Here is a 17,040-nt window from a genome sequence, read left to right on the forward strand (position 1 = left end):
AGTACCCCATAGCAGAACAGTTCTGTATTGATCTGTGTTGTCTAGGACCCCTCATGTGGCAGCTATTGAGCAAAAAGCTGTTTTCCATAGGAAATAAATGTGATTCTTTAAAAAAAATAATAATATAATAGTTCATGCAAAATATTATTTCACATTGACGTGTGTCTGATTAGTATCACATAGCAGAACAGTTCTATGTTGATCTGTGATGTCTAGGACCCAGTATTTTGAAGGTATTGGTAAGGTATTGAAGGTACACAAAGCAGCTTCCATAGGAAACAAATTGGTTTTCTTTAAGAAATTAATATAAAATAGTATGTGCAAAAATCATATTAATTTGAGGTGTGTCTGATTAGTCCCATATAGGATAACTATTCTGCATTGGTTTGGAATAATAGGATAATTATTCTATATTGGTTTGGAGTCCCTAGATCACACGACTTATTGAAAAAAGGAGACCATTCATGATGGCAAATAATGTATTTTCTTTAAAATATTCATATAAAATACAGTGTGCATACAGTGACTATAAAAAGAGGTGTGTCTGATGAGTCCCATATAGGATAGCTATTTTGAATTGGTTTGGAGTCACTAGGTCACATGATGTCAAAACTATTGACAAAAAAGACTATGAAGGTAATTCAGGAGGTACTTTTTAGACGGTCCCTAAGGACGGCTGGGAGCAAGTAGACAGGTCATCTGTTTGTACATTGTCTGCAAACACGGGGTGAAACCGGCCGCATACATTTTTTTTTGAATATCTGTCGAATATCCGAATAACAAATATCAAACTAACTTCACCTCGGTGTTAGACGGTTCGAGTCCGGGCGTGTGCAGGGCTGAATCGCGCAGGTTCAACACAACGCAGGTTACACCTTGAAGCATAATCGTTATTTGATTTGCGTTTGACTTGCGTTGCTGTCCGTGGGTGCAGCAAAAGTTGAACATTTCGGTGCCTAGCCTACACACGCTTGTATGAATGCAGTGCTGGAGACGCATCCCGTTGGCATTGGCTACACAGTAAATACAATTACGGTTATGCTTCAAGGTAAACATCAGAGGCGATGGAGGCGACGGGAAAAAGCAACGCAACGGTCAGACCCACAATTCACTTCGGCAACAGATGACGTAAATCCATCTAAAATGAACGAGATGCGTCTTTTGACTTCAACTTTTGCTGCACAAGGCACCAGCCAATCGAATAACGGTTAGGCCTATGCTTCAAGGCATGGCATGCCTTCAAAGAGTGTAATGGAATTCTTCAATATTTTGTTTCCCTTAAACCAGAAATTAAGCATTTACATAAAGCACATGATATGCCGATTAAAAACGCATTCCTGTGAGACAGGCTAGGTGGTTACCAGGCTCATAATTCACTTTTAATTGCAAACAGAAAATGTCTGTTTCATTACCAAAGCAATGAAGGCTGGATGTCACTCAATACCATGCATATCATTTAGTCTCATCAGACCAAAAAGAACCTTCTTCCATTTGACCTTGGAGTCTCCTACATGTCTTTGGGCAAACTTTAGTCGAGATTTAATAAGAGTATTGCCACTCACCCATAGAGCTCTGACTGAAGAGCTTCATTTGAGAACTGCATTTAACTTCTTCAGAGTTGTCATAGGTGCCCTCCCCCGCCATTATTCTATATTTATGCAACCGTTTTTTTTGGCATTATATATTTTTAAATAATTAATATTAGCATATACTTTGTAGAAATCTGCTTTCACTTTGACATTAAAGAGGGGATTTAATTATTGTAAGAAAGGCCCAATTAAATTGACAAAGATTCCATTTATTAAAGCAACAAAATGGGAAATATCCAAAGGGGGTGAATAGTTTAGGCACTGTAAGACTAAATAAAATATAAATGACTCTAAATATCTAAAAAGAAATGTGTAAGATTATGTGATGTTGATCAGTGTCATCAGTGTCAGTTTCACTGTGGAGAGTGTTTGTTTGGCCGAGGGTGTGTTGGCAGGGGGTGTGTGGTGTGTGTGATACTGGTTAGTCAGGGTTGAGTGCATATGTGAGAGAGAGGGTTGGACTGTGTTCGAATGGGTGGGTGCGTCCTCCTGGCAGCTGATGGATGGCGTGGCTAGCGAGATGCCAACCCTATATGAGAGTGTAGCAGTCGCATCTCCACACACACACTCCATTCTTCACAGTCCTGTGTGCATTAGCAAGAACAAACGTATCCAAGAATATGGACTTTGTGAAGGGAGCTGTCGACGGACAGGTTGACCAGGTCATTGATAAAGCAGGTAAGCCTCTAAAATTTGTTTTACTGTAGTCCTTTAGCAATGATGCCTGACATTTCCATGATTTTGGAGCACAACATGTTGTCTTTTTGCAGCTCAAGTTGCAAAGGAGAAAGTTGGTGATCTGATGGGTGGAGGAGCGAAAGAGGAGAAAAAAAAAGGTGATCATATCCTTCACATTTACTGACACTCATTCATACACATTTAACCCTTAAAGGTGTAGGTTTTTGAACATTCTAAGTTCCGCAACAATTGAAGGTTCTAAAGTTCTATGTTGAATTCAATGAACCCAGATATTCTTTAGAATGTTCATTTCTCAACATTCCCGTCACACCGGTGTGACGGTACCAGAGAGGGTTAAAGCGGCGACTTCAGCAAAGAAATCACTATGCTCTTGCCATTCTCAATGTGGACTACCAGCTACAAATATAGACTGTGGATTACCAACAAGATTGCAAGAGATTCTATTACATTCTAAACTGATCTTGATTACAGAGACTTTATCCTATAATGTGCTTAACCCACCAGTACTATGCCAACAGCTTTTACTGTATTTCCATATCTTCACTCATAACATCTTGTGCAGGTGTCGGAGACATGGTGGGGGATGTGGCTGGGAAGCTCGCTGGTGGTGCCGCCGCAGACAGTGCTGCTGGCCAGGCTCTAAATATTGGCAAAAAAACTATTTGGATGATTTTTTTCTGCAATGCTATTGTTTGTGTAATATTGTTTGATATGCAAATATTGCTTTTTGATAGATCTGATACAAATTTCCAAATTCTTTTGTCATAAAGTCAGCAGCCATTGCTAGTAGTTGCAATAGTTTTAGTATAAGTAATAAAGAGTTTGTCAAAATGTCTGTACTAGTAAGTTTCTCCAGAGCTTTGTGTTTACATGACCAGAGCAGCACTGATGACTACAAGTTGTTTAGATGCTATTTAAGATTTTGAAATAAAGCATGCTGTTCAATTACATGAAAGTTTAAAACGAGTGAATTTTATATGTCCATTCCAAGTAACTGAAATAAACTACAGATACATTCCTACATTTAATAGAAAGTGGTATTGACTATTTGCCTTTCCTTGGCTACATTTTTAATTTTCTGCTAAATAGCCTTTTCAGTCCATGGCATACTAACAGCTACATGTGCATGAACTAGTGGTTTCCTGCTCAGGGTCTATCCAGCACTCTAATTGGGTTTAAAATTGTAATATTCTCCCATAATACCAAGTAGTTATTAGAAGAATACTTTATTTACTTTTAACAACCACAAATCTAACTCACTCATGTGTAATTGACCCTGTACATCATAGTAACATTGATCAGCCAAGAGCCAAGGTTGTTTGTTATTGGTATTGGTCCACAGTTCTCTTGGAAGTCATGAATTGACTATAAAGGTTTGTCAATAATAAAATACTGTTTATTTTCACATCTTGAATGCAATGTAACTCAGATGAGTAACACTATTAAAACACTACAGTCAAAATATGTGATCAGTAACTACAGTTTGCCAGAGCATGGAATTTTACTGATATGGCACGTGGCAACCCTAACTTTGACGAGAGAAGGTGCCAAATCCACACCCCATATTTTTTTTCTGAAGTCACGTTCCACAATGTTGTTGAACGAGATGAGGCAGGTGATGTGCTGTGATGTTTTACCTCCATTTTTAGAACCTTGTGAAATCTTGCTCTGTAAAATTAAAATATTCACCATGCATGCATGCATTTGTAGATCCTGTCAATCACACAGTGTGAGAGCCCTTATGACTTTGCAACTAAAAAAAAAAGACAGCTATTCATAAGTATATTGCCCATAGTTTGTCCAAAAGCTCACTGCACTCAAGGTTTTGTGTCTAGCAGTTTTTAATGTTCAATAATCAGTGATCTGTGCTATTCAGGTGCCTTCCATGTTTATATGTTTGTGGAATTGTATTTCACACCTGGACATGCAACATTTGCATTGCCCTTCACAGTGGCCTATGTGAAAGATAGATCATCAATTTATTCATTCATTTATTCATACTACTTTGGGAAGTGATAACAGCAATGCATTTCTGTCCTGTTAGACTTTTTTTATATGAATGCATTTTGATTAGGTTATATTTTATATGAATGCACTATGTGCATGACCTACGTTGCCTGGATGTGGCACTGTTGTCTAATCACAGTGTGCTAATCAACATGCTCCCTTTGTGGAACTCCCTGCAAAACCGCTCATGAAAGTATTACAAATTAAATCAGACACAGCTGCCGCGCTTCATAAAGGTACTTTTTTCTGATTTTATGCAATTGTTTACCCCGAAAGCGGATTTCTTGTTTGAACATGTTCCAGACACACTGTATTACTGAGAGCTCCATATTGCTGTGTGTTAGATTTAACACCCAGAGAAACTTGATATGTTATGATGACCAGTATGTTACAGTGATGCATGCAATTTACAGAACACAGTTTATAGGATATTATTATTATTAATAATATTCATATTATTTTTATTAACCAACAACCATTCTACAATGTCGTAAAGTATTTGAATGTATTTCGTAACTTTACTTAATTTAAGATCAACACAGATTTTGTGATTAGCCTATAATCCATTGTTACATCCATTGTTTTCCTCATAACCCTGGGTCACTCAATTGTGGACTGAACAATAACAAATAAACAGTACACAACATTTTAACAAAGGACCCTCTGGTTTACATTTCAACAAAACTCTTTATTTCACTTGACTATTTATAAAATCAGCTTGTCTGCTTTGATGCCAACTTAAATGTGCTGTGTGTGTGTGTGTGTGTGTGTGTGTGTGTGTGTGTGTGTGTGTGTGTGTGTGTGTGTGCGCGCGCGCGTGCACGTATGTGCATGGTGGGATTGAGGTATGTGCAGGTATGTAAATGTGCCTCACAGTATGCGCCTGTGCATATTTGTGTATGTGTGAGTGTTTGTGCGTGGGTGTGAAATTGTGACAGGGGTGTGCATGAGTGTGGGTGTGTGTGTGTGCGTGTGTGTGTGTGTGTGTGTGTGTGTATCTAAGTGCTGATAAGGCAACATGCAGTCCTCAGTTTTCCAATGGCTTCAAAGAAAGAACTCACTGCGATGTTAAAAAGATCTGTCATAGTTATCTAAAGCAGACACAAGCCTTCGGCAGGGGGTAGCACACACTGTTAACAGATAAATTGGTGTCAGAAATTTAGGTATCCAACTGAGAGTGGGGAAGAAGGACAGATCCAACAATTGTGACAGACAGTCCTCTGTAATTAATTAAAAAAAATCTCATGAACATCTTTAGCATTTGCTTGATACAACAACATTGCTAATAAACCGACACAACCACTGAAGAACAAACCTAGAGAGGCAGTCAGATATCATGACTGGTCTATTGCTTTACACTGCGGGCATTGAAGAGGTGGCACACCAACTGCACAAACATGCGTTCCAATAAAATCAGGACAGACAAATGAAGGGTGTTCAGCACTCGGTGTTTTGTCCTCCTTTTCTCACTCTACATTGTGACTATACAACCCCCTCTCTCACCAACTCGAATTATTTTTACCAAGAACAGATAGAAACATAAAATGGATGGCTCTCTAGCTACAGTATGAACACTCCTATACATATATATATATATAGAACTCTTTACGTAATCACAGATTTACAAAGACAAGCCAACCAAGAAAATGCACATCTATCTTTGTTAAATGAACAAAAATAGTTTAATGCATACTTTGTGTTCTAGGTTATATCTGTTCTTACATTCAAAAATAATCTGACATAATAAATAATTGTTTTTTTTAAATATGCACTGCCAAACCATATCACTACTGACATTACTGCAATCCACAAGCAATGACACATACTCTTATATGGAACACAAGGCAGAGGATTGTACTGTATTTCTGAGTGAATTTCATACACACCTCACTGGACTGCAGAACACATTGCACTTTTGTGAAGACAAAAACTGCAGATTATATAACTTGATGTCCCCAGTGAAGCAAAGAAATATAATACAATATATTGCTACATGCCCATGATGGAGTGGAAGAGAATACATATTGCTTTCTCACGTTCAATACCAACAGCAACTTCCCATCTTAAACATCCCCAACCATGCCACCTATCCCCACATCCGTGCATAGCTCAATTCACAGCTGTGTCGGGCCCATCACATTCAGTTGCAAACTCTCACAATCCCACATAATCCTCAAAAGCCTTACAGTAATAATCCCTTTATGTATTCTTCAAACTCCCTTTTTGCTCCCAAGTCTGAAGACTGTGTGTATGCATTTGTGCCTGCGTGTGCATGTCCGTGTGTGTGCATGTGTGCTGATGACGGTGTGTGGGTGTGTGTGTGTGTGTGTGTGTGTGCTGATGACAGTGTGTGTGTGTGTGTGTGTGCTGATGATGGTGTGTGTGTATGTGTGTGTGTGTGTGTGTGTGTGTGTGTGTAATGAGTCACATAGTGGGCAGTGGAGGTAACAGTAACACTAGGGTGGGTAGTAGCATGACAACAACAACACTGGAGGAGCAGGAGGTGGGTGGTGGGGGTGGGTGTGGGACGGGGCAGGGGGGGCATGAGTATAGAGCTACACCGAGCAGTAAAGGGGGCAATTTGGGAAAGAGGGTTCTGGGAGAGTCTCTTTTTTTTGAAGTTTGGTATCCATACAGTCACAAAAAATATCATCAATAACATCTGGAGTCGAGGAGGGGCAGAGGCCTGCAGGTGCCGGGCTCTGAGTGGTGCTGAGGGGGGAACAGGACGGGTCGGCTGCCCACCAGCAGCTTAATAACCCTGCAGGACACAAGAGACCACACCGTCAGCACACCAGCACTGGCTCCACTGGGACCAGAACATCTGGACACACCTTGACTCTGGTATGTGTCACCCTTGTGCAAATGAATTGAATTTAAATCATGTAAATGTAAAGGAGACAGAGTCATTTCTCCAAAATACAAAATAAATCGTAATCAGCACCCAGCACCCAGACACTGTGTGTTTTAAATTACTGAAAGTAAAAAACGACCCTCACAAGACAAGTGGTGCACGCTCATAGGAATTTAAAGCAGAATGGAACACAGACCAATTCTTCCTCCATCCTCAGACAGCTGCACATTTGTTTCAGTTCATTTGCACAAGGATGTACCGATAGCCATAACTGTGTAGAATGTGTAATAGTAGGAAAACAGCAGGCAAAGACGGCTGGTGAATTCCACTCACCTCTCCTCCATCTCCTCCCTGCTCCATGCCTCCCTGAAAGTCAGCCTGTGGACACAAGACACAACGTGAGCACTAGGGGGAGCTAGAGCACTGGCAGTCTGAGACCAGGCAACACATTCCATTTCTTTTGACATGATGATGTCAAAGATGTCATTCCTTCAAGCTCTGAAGCAGCAGGTTTTAGTTTCATCCATGCATGCAGAGATGCAGCGATTTGTGTTAGTGGTCATGAGCTACCGCTGAGCCCTCCTGTGGTTATGTGTGTGTGTCTGTGTGTCTGTGTGTGTGTGTGTGTGTGTGTGCAGGAGATGCAGCAGCGTTGTCTGCTGCTGCTGAGGGCTGAGTGGAGCGCTCGTGTCCATCCTGCGGTAGGGATGATGGATTGGCCCCCCTCTCTCTCTCCCGCTGCTGCTGGGCTAGAACATCAGCCGTGGCTAGGCTAGGCTAGGCTGCCTCTGCATTGCAGTCGGAGCAGGCTGCTGCCCTGTTGCTGACTCATACTGGTGGCTACAGTGGAGGACTCGCACGCTTCATTCTCCCTTTCCAACTTCCTGATTCCATGCTCTCTCATTTAAAAGATGTGTCTCCACTTCCCCATTTTCTCTCTACCCAGCGGTTTTTGTCGAGACTTGGATGAAATGAGAACAATGCCACCACATCCAGAAAGAATGTGCATGGAAAATGTCAACACAGTTGTTGCCTGAGCGTGAGTGGCTTTGCCATTGACAATGGCAGCCAACACCTCAGCAGATCTGTCAACAAGTCAAGAACTCCGCCGCGGTTCTGTTTGTTAGGCAGTCTCAATGGCAGGGCGTGCAGCATGAGGAAGTGGATCAGTGTCAGGGAAGAAATCATCCCTGGGTCAAACGCATACAGAAGCATACGCACATACACACATTCCCACATTCGCCTGTACTCTAAGCATGGTACAGTCATTCTGTCAACCTGGTTCAGAGGACAAATCTGCCCCAAGAGCAGGTTATATCAGACTGGCTGAAAGGCCAAGACAGGTGTGGTTTGCTTTGCTTTGATATTCATGTTTTTTTTTACTATCTAGCCAATGCTGTGTGCTAGTGGAAACATATAGCAATTATTGCGGGCAGGTGTACAAGTCTATGAAGATATCCCACATGGAATTTCATAAACATACTATTTGCTAAATACAGCTTATTCTTTCCAAATTCTGTTAATAAATAAACCGATATACAGACAGGATTGATAAATCATCTGTATAGGTATTCATTTCAAATAACTTTAATTACATCTACAATGCATAGCTGGTAGCATATAGACATATTGACATAAGGGAGCATAAAGGGTGTGCTACGCTATGGTTACGTAGGGCAGGACATAATGTTCCATTGCTCATAACACATACCAGGGTTTGCCAATATGCTGCCAAACGAACAGCAAGTAGCTTGCTACACTATCTGGTTTAACCACAGATCTTGACATTTCATTCGGTCCGCCCCAAACCAGAGCAGCGCTGGTCACAGCTGAGCTTTCCTTAGATGGGGTTAGTATGGGCTAGCAGGCTTGGAACTGGACATACTGGACAAGATTCACCCAATGAGATTTATACAGAATGACTAAAAATCAGGAATGTTACGTAATACACACTATGTAATTTAATTCATGAATATTAAATCTTAGCACATTTACTCTAGACCAATATTTGTAAGCTAACCAGACACAATGAACTGTCACAGTGACAAATTCTTCCTTCTCTACTGATTTTTTCACTATCACCTAGATGTTACCATACTTTTTGCAAATATCATTATGATGGGTACACTGTACACCTCAATAGAGGTCAAATGATTAAACTACCACACCGTCTACCAGAGAAGACTAAGAAGAAGACCAAACCTGTGTGTGAACAAGATTAAATGGGCTTATGCTGGTTTTGCTCACAGCCCGGGCCATTTTAAGCTTTATGGGGCATGCTGTGCATTCATAAATCATTGTCCCCTCCCCCCAACAATGCAGGCACCTCATAAGCAACCTCATCCTGATTTAAGCCAGAGGAAGAGTGATGAGAGACAGAAGAGAGGTTAGGTTCACAGCATTAGACATGACAATCAGACACTTGCAGGACCGTCTTTAAATTTCACCACACACGTTTCACCTTGGCATCAGCGCCAGAGCAACATCGTATACAAAAAATAACTCATCTTAACTTTGACACCAACCAAACGGATCAATGACACCCAGCTAGAGCATTGAGCCACTCACCGGGTTGACCATGCCGGAGCCGGCAGCCACGTTCTCCACTCCCTGCCCTGTCTGCTGGGAGAGGTCAGCACCGGCCATTGTAGGGTCTCCAACAATATTGGCCTGGTCAGTGGTCCTGTTGGCCACTGGAGGCAAATGTTAGAGAGGAGCGTTAAGACTGAGTTCCATCGCCACAATACCATAAACAGGATTATTTATTCAGAGGCTTATATGCCTGCATACTAAGTACATGCACAAATACATGGAATATGTTTGCACTAAATATGATTGTACAAATGCATGCAATGCAATACCTTTATTTACGCTGGCTTCTACTCCCTGTTTTGTCTTTTCACCTGTGAAAAAAAGATACAGACAAGGATTGTAAGAGGCTTTGTTTTAGGTTTGTGTCATTCATATTTTTTCATTGTTGCATTCTGCTGCTATTGTGGACTCAAGTGGACAGCTCTGTATCCCCTCTCTGTGGAGGACACTGCTCTGTGCACCCTCTAATAAGGTCAAAAACATAGGGGTTCCTGGCAGCCATTTTATGCAGCATTCAAGTATTGGGACGCTTACTGTAGGCAAGATGACTGCAGTTACACTCCATAAACACTACTCTCTGTGTGGTAATATATTCTCTCCTCTAAATGAACTCTACCTCCCTACCTGCATATCTACCTGTGGCAACAAACCCTTTTAAGCATAGTAACATACAGTACAATTGTATCCCACTCGGAATTACACCCCTGGCCTTTGTAACTATCTGCATCCTTGTACGTATTTAGCAGCTGCCCTGCTGATTAAATGGGAGTTATATAACTCACTGGAGAGGGATGGGGAGGACAGAGAGAGAAGGCAAAGAGAACGTGAGACAGAATGAGAGGAGAGAAAACAGAGAGAGAGAGATGGAGAGAGCATCAGGAGGAGAGAAAACAGAAAGAGAGAGACTAACAGAGATTTAGCCCAAAGAAGGATGCATCAGCAAATCCTGTTGCAAACTAAACGATACTACAAGCTTTTATTTCATAACCAGCTTATAATATGCCTTACCTCACAGTGTGTATCTGTGGCACTCCATACAAATCTGTAGAAAATCTATACATCTAGTATAGTATAGTATAGTAGCCTATAATATAGTATAATATAGTATAGTATAGTATATTAGCCTATAATATAGTATAGTATAGTATAGTATAGTATAGTATAGTATAGTATAGTATAGTGTCTCTCATCCTTGCTCTTTATGAAAATGTGATTGCCCCCCTCCACTGTCCACTGGGGGGGGGGGGCTGTCTGGATGCTGCTCTCTGGGTCCTGCTGAGACTCTCTTTTTCATCTATACCCCCCCCCCACCCCACTGTCTCCTTCGCTTCCACCCGTTCTCTCTCTCTCTCTCCATCTCTCTCTCTCCACACACCCCGTACATCATCAGCAGTGGCAGCAGCAGCAGTGGTGGCCATGTGACGGACTGGAGCATCTGCACAGGCGTCTGCCCTGCCTGCGCTGCAAAGCAGTCTCTCACGTCACACCAGACACCCCCCAACCCCATCCACCCTTCCCCCCTCTGCCTGCCTGCCTGCCTCCCTCTCTCCATCACCACCTCTCTCTCCCTCTCTCTCCCTCCCTCTCTCTCCCTCTCTCTCCCTCCATCACCATTTCTCCCTCTCCCTCTCTCTCTCTCGCGCCCTCCCCCTGCTGCAGTCCCCATGTCTCACGCCAGAGGCGGCTGAGCACCAGCTGCAGCGGCGTGTCCCGTTCTGGGATTACTGAGTGATTTCAGACACACTTCTGTACAGCTGCAAGCAAACCCAGCTGCAAACAGCTGCTAGTGTACAATAAAATCCCACTGTAAGGACTGTATGCCGAACTGTGTAATATTGCATCTCTAATTAGGTTCTGGCAATTTCCCTCATGGAGGCTCTGGGTGTGGGACTGGAAGGGGGGGTGCAAATACAATTCTCTACTGGATGCTTTCTCGGGTATAGATGATTTAGACTCCTCCCAATTGTAGAGAGATATATAAAACTACAATGAGATAGGGAGAAGGAAAGGTATCTGCTTCACCACAAAATGGATGAAAATCCACACACATATGAAAGACCCCTTTGCAAGAAAATGGCAAGGATTGTGAATTTTGAATGAATGACCTTGATGACGAGCACAAAATGCTCAGGGACTAAATGCCTCACCAAAGCTTAGCAAATTTGCAAAAAGGGGACATGATGTTTTCTTAGCTTAGATCATTTCAGTTAGATTACAATACTCACTTCACTACTGCAGCCAGAATCATAAAAATGATGAACACCCCTAGTCTGATCAAGGGAGGTCAAAGCTAGCATAGCAGTGCGCTGTCAACTGCTACAGCAGCAGATATTGGATATTTGATCAGGTGCATTGCTCAGCAACGGACACTGTGGGCTGAAATGTTTCGGTCATTTCTCTTCCATACTCGTGTTTTTCCGTCTCTCAGAATAACTCTTTGATCCTATCCCACCCCCATCTGGTGTGTGTGCAGCCCAGGGAGCAAGAGCTGCCGCACGCTCCTATGACATAACACCTAGTATGGCACTTTGTGTTCCGCCATCTCGCTCAGTCTCCCTCTCTCTCTCTCTCCATTTCTCTCTTTCTCTCCCTCCATCTCTCGCTTCATATTTTATGCCACAGTGCTGTAAGAGTATGCGGGGGTAGTGTTAGGCATCAGAGTATTCTCAAATAAGCAAGAAAATCCTGCCGCAACACAAACACACACACACACACACGCACGCACACACACGCACACACACGCACGCACACGCACACGCACACACTCACGCACACACTCACGCACACAGGGGGTGGGGAGTAGAGAGAGTGATGGGGGTGGGGCTGATTGCTGCAGTGCTCAGCTGATACTCAGTCCTACACACACTTCTCCACACGCATACAAATATTGATGTAATGTAGAATTGAGAGCCAATGAATTGTCATCATTTTCTCATAATAATCTGCCCTGCTGTATCAGGGGTCTCTCTGATATTCACACAGCACCTTCTCATCAGAGAGATGCCGTAGGCATTCTACCATGTCTCAGGAAAGAGCACTGTGTCCCCAATAAAATAAATCTACTGAACAGATCTCAGATCAGACGACAGATCAGAGACACACAGCGCTTTTCTTCTCCCTGAGAGAAATAGGCTGATCTCCATCGTGCCGTGCTCGCTGAAGCCTGTCCTCTGAAAATCACCCCCGCATCCATCCCTTCTCTCGCTCCATCACCACCCCTCGCTGCATCGGCTCTGTGCTGCTCTGGCTGCATCTGCCGCATTACTTACATCTGTTTGAATGTGCATAAAAATGACACCGCTGTCTCAGCAGCGTCCCAGACCAGGAGTCTCACAGGACCTCATTTGGGAGAGATGACCCCCCCCTCCCCTCCCCTCCCTCGTCCCCCCCCCCCCCCCAACTCCTCTTCTCGTGTCTTACCTCGAAAGAAACCATGATCTCTTCTGTCACTTGTTCAAAACAGGCATATTTTTCAGTCTTTCTTTCCTAGCTCACCCCCTATCCTATCCTACGAGCTGTTTCCACTGGCAGAAATGAATCAGCAGTGAAAACAGCGATTCGCTCCTCTCCCCCCCGAGAGCGTGCCGCCGTTAGCACTCACCCACATACATGACGCCCTCCTTGGTCTTGGCGGCTGCCTCCTCCACGCCTGCCTTGGTTTTCTCTGCGGCGGCCACCACTCCTTCCTTGGCCATGGAGAATCCCTTCATAAGAACATCCATGCTGGACTTGCTGGTGTGAGGTGTTCCTTGGACCTGCTGGATGAAAGGCCTGCTGGGCTCTTCTCGTTTGGTGTGTAAAGATGTGTGTGTGTGTGCGTGCGTGCGTGTGTATTGTGTCCGTGCGCAAAGCTGCTTCTTCTATGTGTGTGTGTGTGTGTGTGTGTGTAGGGAGAGATGGAACGCGCACGAGGGAGAGTGAGGGAAAGAGAGAGAGAGAGAGGGGAAAGAGAGAGAGAGCGAGTGCGCGAGAGGATTAAGCAGTGGGTCTGAGCTGAACCGGATGGACTGGGACACCTTTTGAGAGCGCAAGCGGTGAAGAGTGAGTGAGAGAGTGAGAGAGAGAGGGTGAGTGAGTGAGGGAGAGAGAGAGAGAGGAGAGGAGAACAAGCAAGCGTGTGAGAGAGAGAGAGGAGTCGCGCGCAGGACTATGGGATGCAGAGAGACAGAACCTGCTGGATGCTGCAGCACATTTAAGTCGTGCTGAGGCTCCAGCCCCCACCCCTTAAACACACACACACACTGAACAAGCCCGCACGCTCCCTCTGCAACATTCAAACGGGCTGATCACACTTTAAATCCAAAAAGCTTTGCATCTCTGGTGATCCAATAGGGATTTATCTGGCATAGTAAAACGCTGGTCATCCATTATGTTTATCATATTGTGTGGACAAACAAAGAACATTGAATTGAATACTTCCATCCTTCCACCAAGAGGGCACTCACACTATGAATCCGTGAAAAAAAAATATATAAACACAAACCCAAAAATAGCTTGAGATTAAATCTGTCGTTCATATTTGTTGAGGTGGGGTGGAGTGGGGAGGTATAGAAATAAATAATGTAAAAAGAGCTGAATCACTCCCCCTCCATCGGTAAGGTACACATAAAGGTCCTCCTCTGCAAAAGGAAAAAAGAGCTTCCAGCACAGCCATTGGCTAAAAAGCTGTGACTCCCCCCCTTCTTGCCAGCTGCTGATTGGTTACCTGTCATGATGACATGATGATGATGATGATGAGACACCCCTAACTGCAGAGACAGGAGTGGGAGCACTAGAGGCATATGGTGCGCACTCACGTGACTGGGACACAACCCATCACTACTACAAAGGCTAAATATCTAGCAGCTATTACATTTCAAAGCAGCCAAGCCCAAGGAGCTAGACATCAACCTAAATATCTCCACACCATGTGTCATAAGCCCTGCACAACATCCATAGGCAGAATTCAGTGCTTTATTGGCAGTGATATTGGGTGCTTTCTCCTATAAAGAAAGAGCTCCATTGATTTTTAATGCAGAGTTCAGAGGTGAAGCTTCTTGTCTGGGGGAATGACATTAAAGATAGCATGTTTTTGAGTTTTGTGCCAAGCATGGGACATGCTTTCTACCACATTCTTCTGGGGAGACATTCCTCCTGGCAGCAGCACACCAAATTAAATCGGCCATGACCAAATGAGAAAAAAGCTATATCACGATTTCTATCACAATCGGTCGCTGTTAAGTCCACCGAATTGCGGATCTACACGATCGCTCAGTACTTTGGACAGTCATCTCCAGACTGCAGTCTACAAGGCCTAGCTTCTAGCGTTAACGTTATCTCCAGACTGCCAGTGAATTCACCGGGTTGGTCAGTTGCTAAAGAACTTTGTTGGCATTGCATCGGTTGTGAAGACACAGCTCTGTGCGCAGTTTTGACGGATCATCATTGCCCTTGGACATTTTCAGCTGGTTTGGAAATTGGACTAATTTTTAACATCACTTTCCCCCCTTTTTAAATATATTTTCTTTTGTTTTTTTGTATTTGTTTATTTGTTTTGTTGTCTTTCTTGTATGTCTTGGTGTCACGGGTACGCTGGCGACTACGCGGCTCCGTCCGGCATTTTTTGTATTTGTTATTTTTTAAATGTATTTTTCATGTCTTGATGTCATGGGTACGCTGGCGACTACGCCGCTCCATCCGGCATCTTTTGTCTTGTTGTTATGCGTCTTATTTGTGGAGCGCTTTGGGTTGCACTATGTGCATGTTAAATGCGCTGTAAAAATAAATCTGACTTGACTTGACAATATAACTAACATTAATTGTATGACACACAACCTATACCGAATGAATTGAAAACCCCCTTTTGAACAAAGAAGGTTTCCACAGTGCCTTGCTTTATGTCAGAAAAAATATTATTTAAAATAATTTAATTAGGTACTTTGTGGGTGTGCAATGAAAGTTCAAAAGAAATCCAGACCCTGGCTTGTGAACTGCACCGGAGATGACTAAGCCACTCATCACCAGAAATGTGTCAAACAGATTACAGGCGCCCTGGAGGGATGGGAGCCACATCAGAAAAGTTAGCTAAAGTTTGCTATTTACAGTAATTAATTTAATGATAATAATAATTATTACATTTTTAATGTGCAATAACCTTTACAACTGATTTTTTAAATTAATAATAAAAAAAAACCACAGTTGTCAGCTGCCCTCTGGTGGTCAGTAGTGAAAAGACAACAAAGTGAAAACCAAACGTTTCACACGATGTGCCCTGCCGCCCACCTTTAAGCATTCTAGTATCCAAACTGAAGATGACGGATGCCACCACAGTCCAACTATCTACCTTAAATTCAATGGTGGGTATGGGGTATAATCTCATGAAACTTGACTTGATTATTGGAGTGCAGCAAGGAGTTATTTAGGAAAGCTCTGTGAAAAGCCTAATCAAAATTCTTCTAGAAATCTGTGTAATTTCACTGCTATCAAGTATACTAGCGTAGCCTGGGAATACCCACACCAACTTTCGGCAAATTTGAGATTTGCTCTGCAGGTTCATCTGGCTAAGAGGCCATTGAAGCCTATTTCCAATGTCCCTAAAACACGAGCATGCAAATACAATTACTAATCTGGCATGGACGTGTATTTCTTTGGAATGAAGTAAACAACTACATTTAAAACCTTTGTTTACAAGATTGCTACACTTGATTACAAATGATTTTGTAAAAGTTGAAAGTACCAATTTAAGTTTAATTTCACTGCTAGTTACACCCCTGCTGGAAGTCGCAAATCAATTAACCTTTTCCAGACCCACTCTCAATTGTACAACTGTGAAGGTCTTGGTGTCCCCAGGCTAATGTCAGCATAAATTTGACCAAAACCAATAGGGAACCTTAAAGAACGATGTGCCAAACTATTACTGTCTTGTCTCATGCACTTCAGAAAACGTCAGGTTGTTATAGCGAGTCTCTCTCTCGTTCTACTATATTACTTAGCCTGCCTTGCTTTTTGTAGGCCTACCTTGTGATGGCTAGAGGATAGACTATTGTCCACTCTGTCCCATGATGTGTTCACTCCAAAAATATATCTGCGGAGTAAGAAAATAATGCTTCAGGTTATTTAATTCTTGAGTCTTCTACTGAAGCTTATTCATCGTCAGTCTGAAGAAGAGAAGACAATGCTCACTTTTACTGGAAGGCAAGCTGTGTCTGCCACAAAGGATTTCTTTTTCAGAAAATAAAATCCCTTTTCAAAAATCGGGCCAAAACTAGAGGAACGGCATGAAGAGCAGCCCCATCCTTGTCACATGACAATATGACGTGT

The 17,040-nt window shown here is 42.9% G+C and overlaps 1 protein-coding gene and 1 long non-coding RNA gene across 3 annotated transcripts; one reads left to right on the plus strand and one right to left on the minus strand.

Annotated features, from left to right (window-relative positions):
- Positions 1–2,111: 2,111 nt before the first annotated feature.
- LOC125310620 lies at positions 2,112–3,238 on the plus strand. The gene is made up of 3 exons (XR_007196326.1): positions 2,112–2,267; positions 2,360–2,425; positions 2,851–3,238. It is a non-coding gene; the product is annotated as an uncharacterized LOC125310620 (long non-coding RNA).
- A 1,538-nt stretch (positions 3,239–4,776) lies between these two features.
- On the minus strand, positions 4,777–13,897 carry sncgb (synuclein, gamma b (breast cancer-specific protein 1)). 2 transcript variants are annotated; one of them, XM_048268216.1, is made up of 6 exons: positions 13,343–13,897; positions 10,011–10,052; positions 9,718–9,842; positions 9,476–9,493; positions 7,483–7,527; positions 4,777–7,056 (listed from the first exon to the last, which is right to left on the minus strand). In XM_048268216.1, the coding sequence occupies exons 1-6, from the start codon at positions 13,461–13,463 to the stop codon at positions 7,048–7,050; spliced, it is 360 nt and encodes a 119-aa protein (XP_048124173.1). In that variant the 5' UTR covers positions 13,464–13,897; the 3' UTR covers positions 4,777–7,047. The 2 variants fall into 2 exon arrangements, with proteins under 2 accessions (XP_048124173.1, XP_048124174.1); XM_048268217.1 differs by lacking the exon at positions 9,476–9,493 and having other exon boundaries at positions 13,343–13,892.
- Positions 13,898–17,040: the final 3,143 nt, after the last annotated feature.

The sequence above is a fragment of the Alosa alosa genome, chromosome 17 (genome assembly GCF_017589495.1).
Source record: "Alosa alosa isolate M-15738 ecotype Scorff River chromosome 17, AALO_Geno_1.1, whole genome shotgun sequence".
Lineage (NCBI taxonomy): Eukaryota > Metazoa > Chordata > Actinopteri > Clupeiformes > Clupeidae > Alosa > Alosa alosa.

Bases quoted from the DNA above. Each gene is read 5' to 3' on its own strand.
- sncgb (XM_048268216.1), bottom strand. From the start codon at position 13,463: ATGGATGTTCTTATGAAGGGATTCTCCATGGCCAAGGAAGGAGTGGTG. The intron at 10,053-13,342 runs GTGAGTGCTAAC...TTTTTTTCACAG, and splicing joins GGAGGGCGTCATGTATGTGG to GTGAAAAGACAAAACAGGGA. The intron at 9,843-10,010 runs GTATTGCATTGC...ATTTGCCTCCAG, and splicing joins AGAAGCCAGCGTAAATAAAG to TGGCCAACAGGACCACTGAC.